Source organism: Bos grunniens, chromosome X (genome assembly GCF_055505025.1).
Source record: "Bos grunniens cultivar Pamir isolate PY7600 chromosome X, Bosgru_T2T1.0, whole genome shotgun sequence".
Taxonomy (NCBI): Eukaryota; Metazoa; Chordata; class Mammalia; order Artiodactyla; family Bovidae; genus Bos; species Bos grunniens.
Genome location: NC_141194.1, coordinates 145,198,869 through 145,219,505, shown reverse-complemented (window position 1 = coordinate 145,219,505; position 20,637 = coordinate 145,198,869). Strand labels below are relative to the sequence as shown.

At 40.1% G+C, this 20,637-nt stretch overlaps 1 protein-coding gene across 24 annotated transcripts in view; it reads right to left on the bottom strand.

The window, feature by feature from the left end:
• LOC147341587 (uncharacterized) overlaps positions 1–20,637 on the bottom strand; it is a 468,058-nt gene that overhangs the window by 78,583 nt on the left and 368,838 nt on the right. For 19 of the 24 annotated variants that reach the window (XR_015159155.1, XR_015159154.1, XR_015159152.1 and 16 more), the window contains one exon: positions 7,870–8,235. The exons of 3 other annotated variants lie outside the window; for them this stretch is intronic. Coding sequence is in view for 3 of the 21 variants with exons in the window: in XM_086388283.1 (XP_086244409.1) it covers positions 7,971–8,235 (265 nt within the window). In the remaining 18 variants the exon portion in view is untranslated. Of the gene's footprint in view, positions 1–7,869; positions 8,236–10,185; positions 11,984–13,317; positions 14,906–20,637 lie in introns of those variants that run through there. 2 more of the 24 variants (XM_086388291.1, XM_086388288.1) reach the window with 2 other exon arrangements.

Below are 20,637 nucleotides of genomic sequence, written 5' to 3'. Positions count from 1 at the left end.
AGTTTGCCAGGCTGGTCCTTCAACAGAAATCTGGACGTTTCCAGCTGGAAGAGCCTTTTAGAAGTTACCTGTGTTGTGCTCACTTTGGCAGCACATTTACTAGAACTTACCTGTGTCATCCCCTCCCGAACTTGCCATTTTTACCACAGTATTGCTAGATTTAGCAAATAAAAATATAGGCCTCCCAGTTACATTGGAATTTCAGATAAACAGTGAGTGATTTTTTAAGCATAATTATGTCCTGTGCAATATCTGAAACATACTGAAAAGTTGTTTATTGAAAACTCCATTTTAACTAGGAGTTCTGTATTTTATCTGGTAAGTGATGATGAAGAAACTGAGTTCCAGAAAGATGAAATGGCATTCTACAATGCTATGCTATCCCTAGGATTTCTAAGACTTTAGTTTCTACTTTGCTATAAATCATTGATTTCTGCTCTGTTGAAGGCTTTTCTTTTTTCACAAGTAAATACTGTTGTAAAAATACATAAATACAGTATCAACTAACTTTCAAATGCCGAGAGACCTGGGAGTATTTATTTTAGAACAGAGAAATCACTATATATCAAAGTGTCTTCTTTTCATGAATCATCCAGTGCTACTTAGATTGTCACAAGAAAAAAAATGATAGAAATATGATTCTATACAATCATGATTCTATATATACTTCCCCTTATTACTTAGAACTGAAGAACTTTGTCTACCTACCTACCACCTACTTACCTATCTCACAGAGAGTCATCAGCTAACCAAGAGAGCATGGGTGGAATTCTGAGACCTCAATTTTACTAATTTATCAAATTAGGAAATTTTAGGACCTAACCCTGGTGGCTCAGACAGTAAAGAATCTGCCTGCAGTGTGGGAGACCTCGGCTTGATTCCTTGGTTGAGAAAATCCCCTAGAGGGGAGCATGGCAACTCACTCCAGTATTCTTGCCTGGAGAATCCCCATGGACAAAGGAGCCTGGCAGGCTACAGTCCATGGGGCCACACAGACTCAGACATGACTGAGCGACTAAGAACACATGCAGGGCAGGTCAGTCTGAAAACAGGATCCTAAATTTTTGGTGGTTTGAGAATGGAAAGCTTGCCATCATGCTTTAACTAGCGCTGGGCTTTTCAGATGGTGCTAGTGGTAAAGGACCTGCCTGCCAATGCAGAAGACATGAGTTTGGGTTCGATCTGAGTCAGGAAGATCCCCTGGAGGAAGACATAGCAACCTACTCCAGTATTCTTGCCTGGTGAATGCCAGAATGGACAGAGGAGTCCATAGGATCACCAAGAGTTGGACACGACTGAAGCGACTCAGCAACCACGCAAATGCTTTAAAAAAAAAAAAAAAAGTGTTTAGGGACAGCATCAAGGAGTAGATGGGGGAAAAGGGCCATGCCACCACATACCATTCCATCTTAGGAACAGAAGGACCTTGGACTTCCCTGCTGGTTCAGTGGCCAAGACTGCTTCCAACACGGGGGTCATGGGTTTGATCCCTGGTCAGGGAACTATGACCCCACGGCCAAAGGATTAAAAAAGAAAAGAAGGATCTAGACAACCTGTTAAAAGTATTTTCTCCAAAGATGGAAGGTTTCAAGGTAATTGGTTCAAATTATTCATGGGCTGTATCTTTGGGTGCTAAAACTGAGAATTCATTAAAAAAAATTGATATATTTGATTTTTAAATGATTGGATTCCCAGAGCATCTGATCTAGTTTCATACATTTACCCAAACTGTTTCATCCTTCACAGATTTCAAATAGATTTGGAAGAGATCATCCATACATATAGATAAGGGTGTTCATTTAATCAGTTCATTTCAGTTGCTCAGTCATGTCCAACTCTTTGTGACCCCATGGACTGCAGCACACCAGGCCTCCCTGTCCATCACCAACTCCTGGAGCTTACTCAAACTCATGTCCATCAAGTTGGAGATGCCATCCAACCATCTTATCTTCTGTTGTCCCCTTCTTTTCCCCCTTCAATCTTTCCCAGCATCAGGGTCTTTTCAAACGAGTCAGTTCTTTGCATCAGGTGGACTTTCAGCTTCAGCATCAGTCCTTCTGATGAATATTCAAGACTGATTTCCTTTAGAATGGACTGGTTTTATCTCCTTGCAGTCCAAGGAACTCTCTCAAGAGTCTTCTCCAACACCACAGTTCAAAAGCATTAATTCTTTGGTGCTCAGCTTTCTTTATGGTCCAACTCTCACATCCATACATGACTACTGGTAAAACCATAGCTTTGACTAGATGGACCTTTGTTGGTAAAGTAATGTCTCTGCTTTTTAATATGCTGTCTAGGTTGGTCATAACTTTTCTGTCAAGGAGCAAGCATCTTTTAATTTCATGGCTGCAGTCACCACCTGCAGTGATTTTGGAGCCCAAAAAAAGTCTGTCTCTGTTTCCACTATTTCCCCATCTATTTGCCATGAAGTGATGGGACTGGAAGCCATGATCTTAGTTTTCTGAATGTTGAGTTTTAAGCCAACTCTTTCACTCTCCTCTTTCACTTTCATCAAGAGGCTCTTTAGTTCCTCTTCACTTTCTGCCATAAGGGTGGTGTCATCTGCATATCTGAAGTTACTGATATAAGGACCAATTCTACTCTGCAAGATGTTTCAGGTAGCAGTCAACTTCCAATACTTTGTCCATAGAAGAACCTTCCAGGAAGTGATTAGTTCACACCTGGCTTCTTGTCAAAGCCTAATTCAGATCCATTCAAATGCTATGGAAGAGGTTAAGAAGAAGCTTATGTGAACAACACTTAATTTTATTACATATTTGCCCAACACATAACTGCCTTTTGTAGTAATAATCTTTTAGGCTTCTATTGACTTTAGTAGGTATCAAAGTGCCTTCACATCCATTATCATTTAATTCTTACAACAATCCTGTGAATATGCATACGAATTACTATCAGCTTCTAGGTTTGCACACTAAAAATCCAAGGCATGTTCAAAGTGATGAGCTAATTTGCTTGAGGTCACACAGGCACTGTGGACAAAAATCTGTGTTCTTCAGCACCATTCCATAACCACCACTAGTTCTTTTATATAAATATAATAAAAATATATATATAATTTTATTTATTTAGTTTTGGCTGTGCTGGGTCTTCATTGTTGTGCTATTTTTCTTTAGCTGTGATGAGCAAGGGCTACTCTCTGGTTGCAGTGTATGGGCTTCTTATTGCAGTGGCTTCTCTTGTCATGGAGCACAGGCTCTCAAGCACTCAGGCTTCTGTAGTTGCTGCTCCTAGGCTCTAGAGCACAAGCTCAATAGTTTTGGCACAGGGGATTAGTTGCTCCGTGGCATGTGGGATCTTCCTGGATCAGGGATTGAACCCCTGTCTCCTGCATTGGCAGGTGGATTCTTTACCACTGAGCCACCAGGGGAGCCCCCACCACTAGTTCTTACTTCTATTCCTCCTCTGTTTTCTTTTCATCCAACTGTCTCTCCTTCCTCTACCATCATTTTTTCCTCCTCCTTCTCTAACTTCTCACCCACCAGCAGGATTTGTTGAGCCTAATAGGTGCCAAGAATGATGCCTAGTGCTTTAAATCCATATTTTCACTGAATGTGTACAGTGATGATTGTCCCCATTAAACAGATGTGAAAACTGAGTCTAGGAGAGTGAAATGTCACACAGTTAGTAAGTGACAAGCTACAACTAGAACATAAGTCTTCTAATAGTTAACTTTGCTCTGACCTAAGTATCTGATCCACCAAAGCACACTGAGTATAAAAATGCATGTCCTTGCATTGAAACCAGAAAAAGATGTGACATAGAAAAAGCTTGTCTCTGGAACTTGCATTTCCTCTGCGTTGACTCTTTGGATTTCTTCTCAAGTTGAATGTACCCAATGCTATTTGTTGTTGTTTAGTTGCTAAATCCTATCCAACTCTTTTTGTGACCCCATGGACTGTAGCCCACCAAGCTCCTCAGTCCGTGGAATTCTCCAGGCAAGTATACTGGAGTGGGTAGCCACCCTTCTCCAGGGGATCTTCCCAACCCATGGATTGAGCCCGGATCTCCTGCATTGCAGGCAGATCCTTTATTGTCTGAACCACCAGGGGAGTCTACCTAATGCTATAATGGTGTATAAAAAATGGTTCAGGCAAGATCTGAAACATAAAGGATTAAGGCAGTATCCTACTACTTACTGAAACAAGGAGGCAGGTCAGTATCTCTGACTTGATACTAAACCTCAGAACTTTGGATCTATGAGAGTAGTTTTTAACTCATCCAGAAGGCAGGTTGTGCCCTAGAACTGCAAACCAGGTTGAACCTGCAGGCAAAAGTGAAGTGGTTTTCACCGAAGATCTTAACAGGAGAGACAATAAGCCAGGCTTGTCATTATACATTGTGGATGAAGTGCTGCTTTCATGCTTTGAGAGATGAGAAAATGCTAACCTGCTATACACTCAAAATTTATAATTGCCTTCATTCCCCAGTGCCTGGCAGATATGCCTACAGAGTTTCAATAGCCTGTTATAGCTGTCTTTAGTTTGCTTTGGATGAACTCTGGATGCCAAACTTCCATATAAATAATCAGTATTTCCTGCATATTCTTTTTTTTTTTTTCCTGCATATTCTTAATTATCATCAGGTTGTACTTTTTGGTGCCTTAAAATTTTCTATTTTAAATTAAGCTTGTTAAAACAGCAAACCACTTCCCCACAGGCACTTTCTTATTGGGTTGTAGAGGGTAATTATTATAGAAGTTGGAGTGTAGGGATTTGAAAGCATATGTAATATTATTATTAATGGATGGCTGAAACAAACATTGTTTGTTTATTCAATGTAAGTAAGGATTTCAGCATACCTTGGGTGATTTTTCATTCTAAGCAAGGAGAATATGAAAGACAGCTAGTTGATTTTTGTAGGACATGATCAATATTTAAGCTTCTTGAATACAAATTATATTCCATACATACCGTGTTGTTGCATTTTCCCTAAGTGCTGTTTCAACCTAGTGGTTGAAAGACTCATTCGATCATTCTTGCCATCTTTTTTTTTCTTGTTTGTTTTAGGGAAAATATATATGATGCATAGGAAGACCACAAGAAGCAGTTGCCCAATATGAACAGTATTTCTCCAGGGAGCATTTGTTGAAAGCAACTAGAAGCAATTGTTGAACACTGTGGTTGCCTGAGGGGGGGGGTGGATGAACATTTCATGCAAAGGTGGGCACATAAAGGACAGAAATGGTATGGACTGAAAAGAAGCAGAAGCTATTAAGAGGTGGCAAGGATACACAGAAGAACTATACAAAAGAGATCTTAATGACACAGACAATCATGATGGTATGATCATTCACCTAGAACTAGACATCCTGGAATGTGAACTCAAGTGGGCCTTAGGAAGCATCACTATGAACAAAACTAGTGGAGGAGAAGGAATTCCAGTTGAGCTATTTCACATCCTAAAAGATGATGCTGTGAAAGTGCTGCACTCCATATGCCAGCAAATTTGGAAAACTCAGCAGTGGCCACAGAACCGGAAAAGGTCAGTTTTCATTCCAATCCCAAAGAAAGGCAATGCCAAAGAATGCTCAAGCTACCACACAAATGCACTCATCTCACACACTATCAAAGTAATGCTCAAAATTCTCCAAGCCAGGCTTCAGCAATACGTGAACTGTGAATTTCCAGATGTTCAAGCTGGATTTAGAAAAGGCAGAGGAACCATAGATCAAATCGTCAACATCCGTTGGATCATTGAAAAAGCAAGAGAGTTCCAGAAAAACATCTATTTCTGTCTTATTGACTATGCCAAAGCCTTTGACTGTGTGGATCACAATAAACTGTGGAAAATCCTGAAAGAAATGGGAATACCAGACCACCTGACCTGCCTCTTGAGAAACCTGTATGCAGGTCAGGAAGCAACAGTTAGAACTGGACATGGAACAATAGAGTGGTTCCAAATAGGAAAAGGAGTACGTCAAGGCTGTATATTATCACCCTGCTTATTTAATTTATATGCAGAGTACATCATGAGAAATGCTGGGCTGGAAGAAGCACAAGATGGAATCAAGATTGCCGGGAGAAATATCAATAACCTCAGATATGCAGATGACACCACCCTTATGGCAGAAAGTGAAGAACTAAAGAGCCTCTTGATGAAAGTAAAAGAGAGTGAAAAAAATGGCTTAAAACTCAATATTCTGAAAACAAAGATCATGGCATCTGGTCCCATCACTTCATGGCAAATAGATGGGGAAACAGTGGAAACAGTGTCAGACTTTATTTTGGGGGGCTCCAAAATCACTGCAGATGGTGACTGCAGCCATGAAATTAAAAGCTGCTTACTCCTTGGAAGAAAATTTATGACCAACCTAGACAGCATATTAAAAAGCAGGATAAGAAAGCTGTGGCACATATACATAATGGAGTATTACTCAGCCATTAAAAAGAATACATTTGAATCAGTTCTAATGAGGTGGATGAAACTGGAGCCTATTATACAGAGTGAAGTAAGCCAGAAAGAAAAACACCAATACAGTATACTAATGCATATATATGGAATTTAGAAAGATGGTAACAATAACCCTGTATACAAGACAGCAAAAGAGACATTGGTGTATAGAACAGTCTTTTGGACTCTGTGTGAGAGGAAGAGGGTGGGATGATTTGGGAGAATGGCATTGAAATATGTATAATATCATATATTAAACAAGTCGCCAGTCCAGGTTCAATGCACGATACTGGATGCTTGGGGCTGGTGCACTGGGACGACCCAGAGGGATGGTATGGGGAGGGAGGAGGGAGGAGGGTTCAGGATGGGGAACACATGTATACCTGTGGCAGATTCATTTTGATATATGGCAAAACCAATACAATATTGTAAAGTTAAATAAAATTAAATTTAAAAAAAAAAAGCAGGGACATTACTTTGCCACCAAAGGTCTGTCTAGTAAAACTATGGTTTTTCCAGTGGTCACGTATGGATGTGAGAGTTGGGCTATAAAGAAAGCTGAGCGCCAAAGAATTGATGCTTTTGAACTGTGGTGTTGGAGAAGACTCTTGAGAATCCCTTGGACTGCAAGGAGATCCAACCAGTCCATCCTAAAGGAAATCAGTCCTGAATATTCATTGGAGGGACTGATGCTGAAGCTGAAAGTCCAATACTTTGGCCACCTGATGCGAAGAACTGACTCATTTGGAAAGACCCTGATGCTGGGAAAGATTGAAGGCGGAGGAGAAGGGGAAGACAGAGGATGAGATGGTTGGATGGCATCACCGACTCAATGGACATGAGTTTGAGTAAGCCTCGAGCATTGGTGATGGACAGGGAGGCCTGGCATGCTGCAGTCCATAGGATTGCAAAGAGTTGGACACGACTGAGTGACTGAACTGAACTGAGGGGGTGGATAATAGTGCGGTACACAATTCAGTTTAGTTGCTCAGTCATGTCCGACTCTGCAACCCCATGTATCGCAGCACGCCAGGCCTCCCTGTCCATCACCAACTCCCGGAGTCCACCCAAAGCCATGTCCATCGAGTTGATGATGCCTTCCAACGTCTCATCCTCTGTCGTCCCCTTCTCCTCCTGCCCTCAATCTTTCCCAGCATCAGGATGTTTTCCAATGAGTCAGCTCTTTGCATGAGGTGGCCAAAATATTGGAGTTTCAGTCTCAACATCAGTCCTTTCAATGAATACCCAGAACTTATCTCAGGGGGTGGATAATAGTGGGGTACACAAGAGACTAACAAAAATTAATAGAATCTGTTGCTGGCCCTAGAAGAAATAGTAAAGGGAGTTCTTTAGGCTGAAATGAAGAGATATAGACAATAACTTAAACCCTCACTAATAAGTGAGGAATACCCCAAAAGGCAACATAATGGAAAATATACTAGACAGTATGAATGTATTTTTATGCTTTTATTTGATTTAAAAAACAACCACACAAAGCAATAGCAAAATCTTTGCTGATAGGCATACAATGTTCAATATCGTTACTTATTCAGTTCAGTTCAGTCACTCAGTCGTGTCCGACTCTTTGCAACCCCATGAATCGCAGCACACCAGGCCTCCCTGTCCATCACCAACTCCCGGAGTTCACTCAGACTCACGTCCATCGAGTCGGTGATGCCATCCAGCCATCTCATCCTCTGTTGTCCCTTTCTCCTTCTGCCCCCAATCCCTCCCAGCATCAGAGTCTTTTCCAGTGAGTCAACTCTTCGCATGTTACTTATTAGGGAAATACAAATCAAAATGATACAATATTCACGGAGATGGCTATAATAAAAAAACATAATTGTTGGCAAGAATATATAAGAATGCACCCCATATACACTAATGTTGAGAGTGTAAAAATGTGGCCTCTTAAACAATTAGGAAGTTCCTTAAAATGTTAAATATAGTTAACACATAATCCAGTAATTTCACTCCTAAATCTATGCCCAAGAGAATCTAAAACATAAATCCACACAAAAACTTGTACATGAATGTTTATAGTGGCATTATTCATAATAGGCAAAAAGTAGAAAAAATTCAAATGTCTATCAGTTGATGAATGGATAAACACAATGTATGGTATAGCAACACAACTGAATACTATTCAGTCATAAAAAGGAATGAAGTCCTGATTTGCACTATAAACCTAGAAAACATTATGCAAAATGGGTCAATATAGACACAAAAGGCAGCATATTATGATTATTACATTTATATGAAATGTCCAGAGTAGAAAAATCTGTAGAGAAGGAAAGTAGATTAGTAGTTTCCTAGGGCTGGATGGGAAAGTGATGATAGGATTGATGGGTAAAGGATAAAGGATACAGAGTTTCATGTGGGGGTAATGAAAATATTCTGGAATTAAAGTGGTGATAGTTGTATATTTTCTGAATAGACCAAACACCACTGAATTTTATAAAGAGGTTAATTTTATAGTATGTGAATTACATCACAATAAGAAATTATATTAAATAAACCAGTGTGTAACAAAAGATTTTAAAAAATACCAAAATATTAATAGCAAAAAACGTTCAAGAAAAATGAGTACTATTAGTAGTACTCAGCAACCTAGTTATAAAATGGAGATAAAATATATGAGCAGGAAAAGGTCATTAACGGAAGGTTTTTTTTTTTTTAATTATTTACTTTAATTGGAAGATAATTACTTTTCAATATTGTGATAGTTTTTGCCATATATCATCATGAATCAGCCACAGGTATACATGTTTATCCCCCATCCTGCAGCCTCCTCCCCACCCCATCCTTTGGGTTGTCCCTGAGCACCAGCTTTGAGTGCCCTGCCTGCTTCATGCATCAAAGTTGCATTGGTCATCTATTTTACATATGGTAGGTAATATACATGTTTCAATGCTATTCTCTCAAATCATCTCACCCTCGCCTTCTCCCACATAGTCCAAAAGTTTGTTCTTTACATCTACGTTTCCTTTGCTGCCCTGCCTGTAGGATCGTTGTTACTGTCTTTCTAAATTCCATATATATGTGTTAATATACAGGATTTATCCTTCTCTTTCTGACTTAGTTCACTCTGTATAACAGGCTCCAGTTTCATCTACCTCATTAGAACTGACTCAAATGCATTCCTTTTTACAGCTGAGTAATATCCCATTGTGTATACGTACCACAACAATAGAAGGTTATTTTGTACTCCATTCTGCCTTTTAATCTTTGAGTGTGCCAAAAGAAAATTCTGTGCCAGTAGGCCACATATGACCTATGATTTTTTTTGTAAATTAATTTATTTTAATTGGAGGCTAATTACTTTTCAATATTGTAGCAGTTTTTGCCATACATGAATCAGCCATGATTTTTTTACATGGTTCAATAAAAGATTTTTCTTTCGTAAGCAAAAAGAGAAGAGACTGCTTTCAGAGTTATGATATTGACATTGGAGGACAATTAACATGTAAACACTTCAATAGTCATCCATGAATTAGCTCTCTAATCTGTATGTTTGTGTATGTTACTTCAATAAAAAATAGTTAAGGAAAAAATTGTATCATGTCACACCCCTATGGTACTTAAAATTCTCAAATGATTACCACTGCACTAAGGAGAAATGCAATAGACCCTGACCTTCAAGGTACCATCTGATCCAACAGCCTGCTTTTCTAATCTCATCTAGCACACTTTCTCATGCCTTTATATATTCCTTTCATACCCTAACCTTTCCTGAATCTGTACCCTTATGGTTTCTCTGCCCAAACAGTCCCTCCCTCAGTCAGGCCAGCTCCCCTCCATAAGTGATTTTTCTCAGACTTCACTCTCTATTACATCATTCCATTTTTTTTTCTCTTTTGAGTTTTTATCAAAATAGAATTGAGATACTGTATAAGTTTAAGGTGTACAGCATAATGATTTGATTTGCATATATCATGAAATTATTATCACAGTAAGTTTAGTGAATATTCATCATTTCATGAGTAAAGAAATAGAGAAAATATATATTTTTTTCCTTGTGATGACAACTCTTATGATTTACACTTAACAGCTTTCAGTGACAACATACAGAAATGTTAATGACATTTATCATGTTGTACATTACATCCCTAGTACTTATTTATAACTGGGAGTTTGTACTTTTGACTACCTTCTTTCAGTTCCTCTCCAATGTCCCACCTCTGGTAGCCACAAGCCTGATCTCTTTTTCTATGAGTGTATATTTTTATTTAAGGTTGTATTGGTTGGGCGTTAGTTGCACACAGGATCTTTGTTGCAGTGCCCAGGCATATCTCTAGCTGGGCTTGTGGGTTTAGTTGCCCTGTGGCATGTGGAATCTTAACTTCTCCCTGTCAGGGTTCAAACCCACATCCCTTGCATTTGGAAGACCAATTCTTAACCACTGGACCACCAGGGAAGGCCGTATGAGTTTTCTTGTTTGTTTTTGAGGTATAATTGACCTAGAACACTATGTTCGTTCCCAGGTACACAACATAATATTATTTTTGTACATTTCAAAATGATCATTATGATGAATCTAGTTACCATCTATCATCATATAAAGACTTATGCCTACTGCCTGGTAGGCATTAATAAGCTAGAGGGAGGATTCCAAAATGTCACTTGCCAGCACTGGTGTCCTTGTATTAGGATGTTGTTGTTCAGTCACTAAGTCGTGTCTGATGCTTTGCAACCCCATGGACTGCAGCACGCCAGGCTTCCCTGTCCCTTGTAGTAGGATGAGCTCCCCAAATGGCTGCTGTCCGCATTTACGTCCCCAAGGTGAGTCCCAGTTGCCTCCTGCCTCTCTAGGAGGCTCTTAAAGATTAGCAAGTGGGTCTGATCCAGACTCTTTTCAAATTACTTCTGCCCTGGGTCTTGAAAAATGTGATGGCCCTCGGACTCTCCTAGAAGCAAGCCCCACTGGTCTTCAGAGCCAAATGTTCTCGGTGCTCATCTTCCCAGTACAGAACCCCCAGGTTGGGGAGCCCAATGTGGAGCTCAGACTCTTGCTCCATGATAAGAAAATTTTCTATTGTAATTATCCTCCACTCTGTGGTTATCTCCGTGGGGCTGTGGGTTTTGACTATGCGACATCTCCACTCCTCCTACATGTCCCCTTTTGGTTCCTTTTTTATATTTTTAGTTGTAGAGGGCCTTTTCTGCTAGTCTCCAGGTAATTCTCACCGACAGTTGCTCTGTAAATAACAACAGTTGTAATTCTGATGTGCCCATGGCAGGTGAGCGCAGGGTCTTTCTGCTTTGCCATCTTGGCCACTCCTCCTACATCATCCTATCTTATGTTTTGTGTTTTAGCCCATAGTTTTTTGTTAAGTTGATTTAGTTGGTAGCCAAGGCAGAGGACACCTCAGGAGCAGGAGGCAGTTCTCACTCTTTAGGAGCAGGTATACCTCTCATGATAAAATCCAACCTGGTGAAATCTAAGAGACATCCCTTGACAACCACTGATTTCAGCTGAAACCAGTGTTTCAGCGGCAGTCCACACCGCTGCCGTGTGCAGTACCTTGTGACTGGGAACACCTAGGATTTAATCTGAAGTGAGGAAAAGTAGCTAAAAAAAAGGATTGAGAATTTTAATCAGTCTCTGGTACATGAAAGTAACAGCTGTGAGAGTTCTCAAACTTTACTTGCTTTTAATAACCTTGACAGTTTTGAGGATTACTGAAAGTAGTAGAAAGTCCCTCAGTCTGGATTTTTCTGATGTTTTCCTCATGATTAGACTGGAGTTATAGGTTTTAGAGAGATCGTACCCTTCTCATCACATCACATCACTTGTTAACCTCGACCACCTGGCTGAGGTAGTGTTTGTCAGGCCTCTCGACTGTAAAGTTACTGTTTCACCCCTTTTCCATACTCTACACTTTGGAAGGACATCACTATGCACAACCTCCACTGTGAGAGCAGAATGTCTCTTCCACAAGGAGATTTGTCTATTCACCTCATGTATTTATCTAGTCATTTATATCAGTATAGACTCATGGCTATATATTTTGTACTTTGGGCTGTAACTTAATGTTGTTTTATCTTGTTACTAGAATTGTTCCAGCTTTGGTCATTAACAGTTCTTCCTGTTGGCTCCTATGTCCTTTTCACATACTCCCATTATTCTGATCCTTGGAGCATTTCCTTAATATGTTGCACTAAAAGATGCTCCAGCCATCTGTTGTATGCTACTTGCCACAACCTTTGAATCAGCCTTTCCCCAGGGAGTCTTGGTTCCTCTTATAGGAGAATAGTAGAAACCAAGATCTAAGTGTTGGGTATGTTCACTGCCACTGGGATGGCATTGCTTCTAGGCATTGCTTTTAGCTGATAGAGCAATGAAACATGTATGTGTATATCAATCTGTGTATACATGGCTGTAATGATTTCTGTACACATCTATCAGTATGTAACTAAACATGAGTTGAAACTGATGTTTCCTCCTAATCCTTTACCCCATAACCATTCACACCTGCTCCCATTGCTGGTAACCTCCCACCATTTGCCCTCTGTTTACTTAATTACTAAATTCTAGTATACATGTATAGTGGTCTCAGAATTGTTAACCTGTATTTCCATGGGAAATAATTTTATCAACTAGAGTACAGTGTTTACATACCATTCCTTTTGCCTTTAAGCTTACCATCTCCATTCATTTCCCAAATTACTTTTGTCAGCATCTCTTGTGCCCTCTTCCTTAGTGAGGTTGTTGCATGCATTCCTAATAGAATTACATTCTTTTGTCACAGTCTGCATTCCTTCCTAAAGTATTTATTTTGAATTTATAGACATTAAGGTTCACTCTGCTGTGAATTTTTGTGGGTTTTGACAAATGCATAGTGTCATGTATCTACAGATGTAGCAGCTTGGCACTTGATCATATAAACACACAAGAGGCCAGGACATAGTGTATGTAGAGGAGATTTTTTCAAAACCGATGCTTTCAGTGAACACAGAACTTTAAAACACCCCGAAGAATTTATTTTCTTGTTATTTCAAATCTTTATTTCTCACAAGATATTTTTCTCCTGAAGGGAAGGTAAATTAGTTAATCTTTTTATAAAATGGTGCCTCATGAGACTGTAAACATTTTTTTTTATCCCAAGTGTGTATTCTTTCCATTTTAATACCCTATGTAGTGCATGGCTCTATGGAACATACCAATCTACTCTGCAGTATCTTATCAAACCAGGTTTTCTTTGTTTGCTTTGTCCTTGTTTTCATTTTCCTTTTTCTGCAGCAATAGAAATACAGAGCAGCAGACTCAGAAAGGAACTGCAAGAGGGCGTAATATCAGCAGCTATTTAATGGATAAATCAGTATTTTCCAAAACCAATCAGGCTCTGGTTAGTTTCCTTTTCCTTCCTGTATTAGTGCCTGCCTGCCTGATTCTAGTACAGCAGAGTATCTCTAAATTATGTATGAGAAAAATTAAGAGCCAATTTGTGCTCAGCCAAAAAACATAATGACAAATATTCTGACACAGGGGTATTGCTGATACAGTGCATCAAATACAGTTGTATATGACCCTCAGAAACTTGGTGAAATACACCTACGCGTGCCCCACCTTTTGCTTATTAAATCTGAAACTCTGGAAATTCCTGGCTCTGGTAATCTGGGTTTTGACAATTTCTCCAGGTTATGCCCAATTTTCAGAACCACTGGGTTAGTGGTAACTATTACACAGCAATGCTTCTTCTCTTTCAATAGGACATTGTCTCTATTTCCTTTTATTTCACCCTTTATCTTTTCCTAAACTTTCAATGGAAGGATTTGTCACTGAAACATTTGATTACCTTGTTATCTATTTATAAGTGGATAAAAGCTTTTGTTAAAATACTATAAGCAGGGGCTGAATTTATCCCTTTGGAATGGGGGAAACTGTAGGAGAGGGGTTGTATGCATGTGGTCCCAATAGCAGGTCACTGCAGGACTAAATACCAAAGATCACTCTTCTATGATTTCCATTCCTTTGTTGGCCATCATGGTTTAATAGCAGATATATTTGGCCTAATGTGAGTTTTAGTCTCCTTATAGAATATAAAGATGAGTTGAGTGTTGTGGGGTAACCCTTGCACACCAGGTGTAGAGATAAGCTATGAGAGCCAGTCCTTCAAGAAAGAAAAATGAAAACATCCAACAAAAGCAAAAATGAAAGGCCATTAAGCCATAAGACTGAAAAAAAATAAACACACAGGATAAATAGTTTTCAGATGACATTTCATGTTTCCACTACCTCACGAGGCCTCGGCTGTATTTCTGCCCTTGGGGTCTAGGAGAAAGGAGCATCCATATAATAAAATCTCCCCATTGCTTATGCTAGTGTGAGTTCCATTGCATACCAACGGACCCCCCCTGACTCCAGGACTTAAATTCTTCTTTTTACATCGAAATCGATCTCACATCTTCTCACACTGCTATGGCTCTTGCTTATTTTGAATATGCCATAAGAACAGCTGGAAAATGTCTTGGAGTAACTGTGACTACTACACTGCAATAAAAAAAATCAGGAAGTAATTTATTACAACTGTGACATTATATGTATATCAAAGCTAATAAAGGAGAAATGCATTTTCTCCCCTAAATATTAATACATTTAAAAATGATACCCTCTTATATAACTTGAAAGGTCCTCAGAAAATAAGAGAATCTTTCACAACTGAAGTGACAATGCTAGTGATCATTCAGAATCCCAACTTAAACTTATTTCTTCTGATCAAATTTCTCTCTCTAAAAGATAAAATGAAATTTGTGGTTGTTTCATGAGAAATACTCGTTAGAGTTTTGTGTCAATGTTCCATGAGATGAAAAAGTATATAATCATGGTCATAGGTAGCCTTATGTTGTTATAATTCCATTTAGGGAATTGAATTGTAAAATTAAAGACGTATAAAATAATGCTCCAAATAACTCAGTAAAGAGTAAGAAATAAGTTGCAGTGAAACAGCAGAGGCCACCCTGTGTTAGTTTGCTTCTTCCAACCCTAGGCTGAAATGAGCCCTGAGTCCCTTCTTTAGCTAACAGCCTTATCAACACAGTTCCCCTCCTGCCCCCCAGCACCAGTGCCTGCCATTTGTCTTCATCAGTGTTAAGTCAAGGCAGCAGTTAAGAGTGTAAGAAGTGAATCCCACAGAGCGAGTAATCTTGGGCTACAGGTAGATGCATTTCCACATCACTTTAGTTACTTTACCTACATGCTTTTGGATACAGCTTACCTCTGGCCATCTCTTCAGGATTTTACATCTTAAGGCCATCCTGCTTTACTCCTAGGCCAGGTAGCTCTCACTCAACATCTCTAGATACTAAACAATTTAGGTTCTTTCTATCAGATCATGAAGGCACAATCTGAATTTTCAGTAGATTGTGGGATATGGTCGTCTCCATCACCATGATTTTAGGGTCTCCATTAGCTCATATTTCACTAATGTGTTAACTAGAAAAAATACCTCTTTGGCAAATGAATGTTAGATGGATAACGGGCTGGATTCCAGGCTCTTTTCTCCCTTGGCTGGGCACAGCCCTGCCTGTGTGTATCTTGCTCAGAAGCTTGCACCAGGCAAGCAGTGATGTGTGTGTAAAGATGGAATATAAGAAACACCTAAATTTAACTAAATGACAGAACACCTCTTCACAATTTAGGATAATTCCTCCATTCTTCTGGTTTTTATAACCCAGAAGTCTCTCATGGTGAAAAAGAGAGTCAGATGTTCCTTGATGTGAATACCCACTGGTGCTTCCTCTGTTACATGGCAGCTTTTGAAACCTTGGTCAAGTTCTTTCATTAAAGCTTCCTCACTTGTAAAACAGGAATACTATTTACTTAGTCGACTGTGAAGGTTAAAAAAATTTTGTATGCAAAGCATATTTGGCTTTGTAGGATAGCAAGACATCCTACTTTCTTTCACGGTATTTCTCCTTTAACCTACTTTCTCCAATTATTTGGATAGCTGTTTTCCTCTGGAAAGAAGAGAGCCTAAAACTCTATGTTCAATTTTTTTCTCCTCTGTCAGATATTATCACAATAATTGTTAACATTTATTAAGTGCTTACTGTATCTAGGGACTGTTCCAAACCTGTCCATATATTGTCTCATTTAATGCTTACACCAGCTTTATGAGGGAGGGACAGATAATGGTCACTTGTTTACATTTGATGAAATGAATCTGAAAAAGGGTATATCACTTAACCCAAATTATACAAATAACTATTGGCTCAGTGGGATTGGAATTTAGCCTCTTCTAGAGTTCTCACTAAAAAAAAAGAAAAAAAGGAAAAAAAAAAAACAGCATCTTTCAATTAGGAGAGGTGGTAAGCCAGCCAAATCTATTTTCTCCCATCTCTGCCCTGTTCTGTTTTCTGAGAGTGCCCTCTGTGGACTCTATCACCCAGGGGTCCTTGCCCTCTGGTTTGCAGTTGGGTCTGGCCCATGTTGACCATGTGGTGATGTCCATGTGTAGAGTCTTCTCTTGTTTTGTTGGAAAAGGGTGTTTGCTATGATCAATGCGTTCTCTTGGCAAAACTCTATTAGCCTTTGCCCTGCTTCATTCTGTATTCCAAGGCCAAATTTGCCTGTTACCCCAAGTGTTTCTTGACTTCCTATTTTTGCATTCCAGTCCCCCATAATGAAAAGGACATCGTTTTTTGGGTATTAGTTCTAAAAGATCTTGGAGGTCTTCATAGAACCATTGAACTTCAGCTTCTTCAGCATTACTGGTTGGGGCATAGATTTGGATTACTGTGATATTGAATGGTTTGCCTTGGAAACGAACAGAGATCATTCTGTCGTTTTTGAGGTTGCATCCAAATACTGCATTTTGGACTCTTTTGTTGACCATCACGGCTACTCTATGTCTTCTAAGGGATTCCTGCCCACAGTAGTAGACATTATGGTCATCTGAGTTAAATTCACCCATTCCAGCCCATTTCAGTTTGCTGATTCCTAGAATGTCAATGTTCACTCTTGTCATCTCCTGTTCGACTACTTCCAATTTGCCTTGATTCATGGACCTGACATTCCAGGTTCCTATGCAATATTGCTCTTTACAGCATTGGACCTTGCTTCTATCACCAATCACATCCACAACTGGGTATTGTTTTGCTTTGGCTCCATCCCTTCATTCTTTCTGGAGTTATTTCTCCACTGATCTCCAGTAGCATGTTGGGCACCTACCGAGCTGGGGAGTTCCTCTTTCAGTATCCTATCATTTTGCCTTTTCATACTGTTCATGGGGTTCTCAAGGTAAGAATACTGAAGTGGTTTGCCATTCCCTTCTCCAGTGTACCATAATCATGATGGTGTGATCACTCACCTAGAGCCAGATATCCTGGAATGTGAAGTCAAGTGGGCCTTAGAAAGCATCACTACAAACAAAGCTAGTGGAGGTGATAGAATTCCAGTTGAACTATTTCACATCCTAAAAGATGATACTGTGAAAGTGCTGCACTCCATATGCCAGCAAATTTGGAAAACTCAGCAGTGGCCACAGGACTGGAAAAGGTCAGTTTTCATTCCAAACCTAAAGAATGTTTAAACTACCACACAATTGCACTCATCTCACATGCCAGTAAAGTAATGCTCAAAATTCTCCAAGCCAGGCTTTAGCAATACGTGAACCGTGAACTTCCAGATGTTCAAGCTGGTTTTAGAAAAGACAGAGGAACCAGAGATCACATTGCCAACATCTTCTGGATCATGGAAAAAGCAAGAGAGTTCCAGAAAAACATCTATTTCTGCTTTACTGACTATGCCAAAGACTTTGACTGTGTGGATCACAATAAACTGTGGAAAATTCTGAAAGAGATGGGAATACCAGACCACCTGACCTGCCTCTTGAGAAACCTATATGCAGGTCAGGAAGCAACAGTTAGAACTGGACATGGAACAACAGACTGGTTCCAAATAGGAAAAGGAGTACGCCAAGGCTGTATATTGTCACCCTGCTCATTTAACTTATATGCAGAGTACATCATGAGAAACGCTGGGCTGGAAGAAGCACAAGCTGGAATCAAGATTGCCGGGAGAAATATCAATAACCTCAGATATGCAGATGACACCACCCTTATGGCAGAAAGTGAAGAGGAACTAAAAAGCCTCTTGATGAAAGTGAAAGAGGAGAGTGAAAAAGTTAGCTTAAAGCTCAACATTCAGAAAACGAAGATCGTGGCATCTGGTCCCATCACTTCATGGGAAATACATGGGGAAACAGTGGAAACACTGTCAGACTTTATTTTTGGGGGCTCCAAAATCACTGAAGATGGTGACTGCAGCCATGAAATTAAAAGACGCCTACTCCTTGGAAGGAAAGGTATAACCAGCCTAGACAGCATATTAAAAAGCAGAGACATTACTTGGCCAACAAAGGTCCATCTAGTCTAGGCTATGGTTTTTCCACTGGTCATGTATGGATGTGAAAGTTGGACTGTGAAGAAAGCTGAGTGCCGAAGAATTGATGCTTTTGAACTGTGGTGCTGGAGAAGACTCTTGCGAGTCCCTTGGACTGCAAGGAGATCCAACCAGCCCATTCTAAAGGAGATCAGTCCTGGGTGTACTTTGGAAGGACTGATGCTAAAGCTGAAACTCCAATACTGTGGCCACCTCATGCGAAGAGTTGACTCATTGGAAAAGTCTCTGATGCTGGGAGTAATTGGGGGCAGGAGGAGAAGGGGATGACAGAGGATGAGATGGCTGGATGGCATCACTGACTCGATGGACATGAGTTTGGGTGAACTCTGGGGGTTCCTGATGGACAGGGAGGCCTTGCATGCTGCGATTCATGGGGTCGCAAAGAGTCGGACACGACTGAGTGACTGAACTGAACTGGCCCATGTTTGGAAGTGTCAGGAAATCAGAGGAAGAGACCAGTCAGGATATTTGTTCTTGCCACCCATCACTTGCCTTGGCACAGTTCAGATGGTGGCCATGTTCTTCCATGGACCCAGTTCCTGTTGGGTTGCCTCCTTAATGGCTGCAGTTCACACCAAGCTCTGGTAACATCAGTTTCTCCCCATGCCTCTTCCTGCTATTGTTGTCATAGGATTGAGTCCTCATTCTTAATTATTCTAATTGTAATATCTTCCATGGAATCTCTGATTCACTACATGTTAATGATTCTCCTCATTAATATTTACACCTAGCACCTAAATTTTGGTGCTTTGTGACCAAAGAGAACAGAACACTCCGACAAGGAAGGCAGTCCCAGGATTGAACATGGGTTCTTAGGAGAGTTGGTACACTGTTGTGGTTGAGATGGTGGGTTCTAGATTCTGATTGCCTGAGTTTGAATCGTTGAGCTGTATGATTTGGGGCAAGTGGCTTAAGCTCTATGGCCCTCCATGCTTCTTTTTTTATGTGTTAAATGGGAATAAAAAAATCTACTTAGCTTTTGGGGTGAACATTAAATACTGTAATCAGTTCAGTTGCTCAGTCATGTCCGATTCTTTGTGACCCCATGTACTGCAGCACAGCAGGATTCTCTGCCCATTACCAACTCCTGGAGCTTGCTCAAACTCATATGTATCAAGTTGGTGATGCCATCCAACCATCTCATCCTCTGTCGTCCCCTTCTCCTCCTGCCTTCAACCTTTCCCAGTATCAGGGACTTTTCCAATGAGTCAGCTCTTTGCATCAGATGGCCAGGGTATTGGAGCTTCAGCATCAGTCCTTCCAATGAATATTCAGGACTGATTTCCTTTAAGATGGACTGGTTGGATCTCCTTGCAGTCCAAGGGACTCACACGAGTCTTCTCCAACACCACAGTTCATCATTTCTTTATGGTCCAACTCTCACATCCATACATGACTACTGAAAAAGAAATAGCTTTGACTATACGGACATTTGTCACTAAAGTAATGTCTCTGCTTTTTAATATGCTGTCTAGATTGGTCATAGTTTTTCTTCCAAGGAGCAAGCGTCTTTTATTTTCATGGCTGCAGTCACCATCTGCAATGATTTTGGATCCCAAGAAAAGAAAGTCTGTCACTGTTTCCATTGTTTCACCATCTCTTTGCCATGAAGTGATGGGACCGGATGCCATGATCTTAGTATTCTGAATGTTGAGCTTTATGCCAGCTTTTTCACTCTTCTCTTTCACTTTCATCAAGAGGCTTTTTAGTTCCTCTTCACTTTCTGCCATAAGGGTGGTGTCATCTGCATATCTGAGGTTATTGATATTTCTCCCGGCAATCTTGATTCCAGATTGCACTCTATCCAGCCTGATATTTCA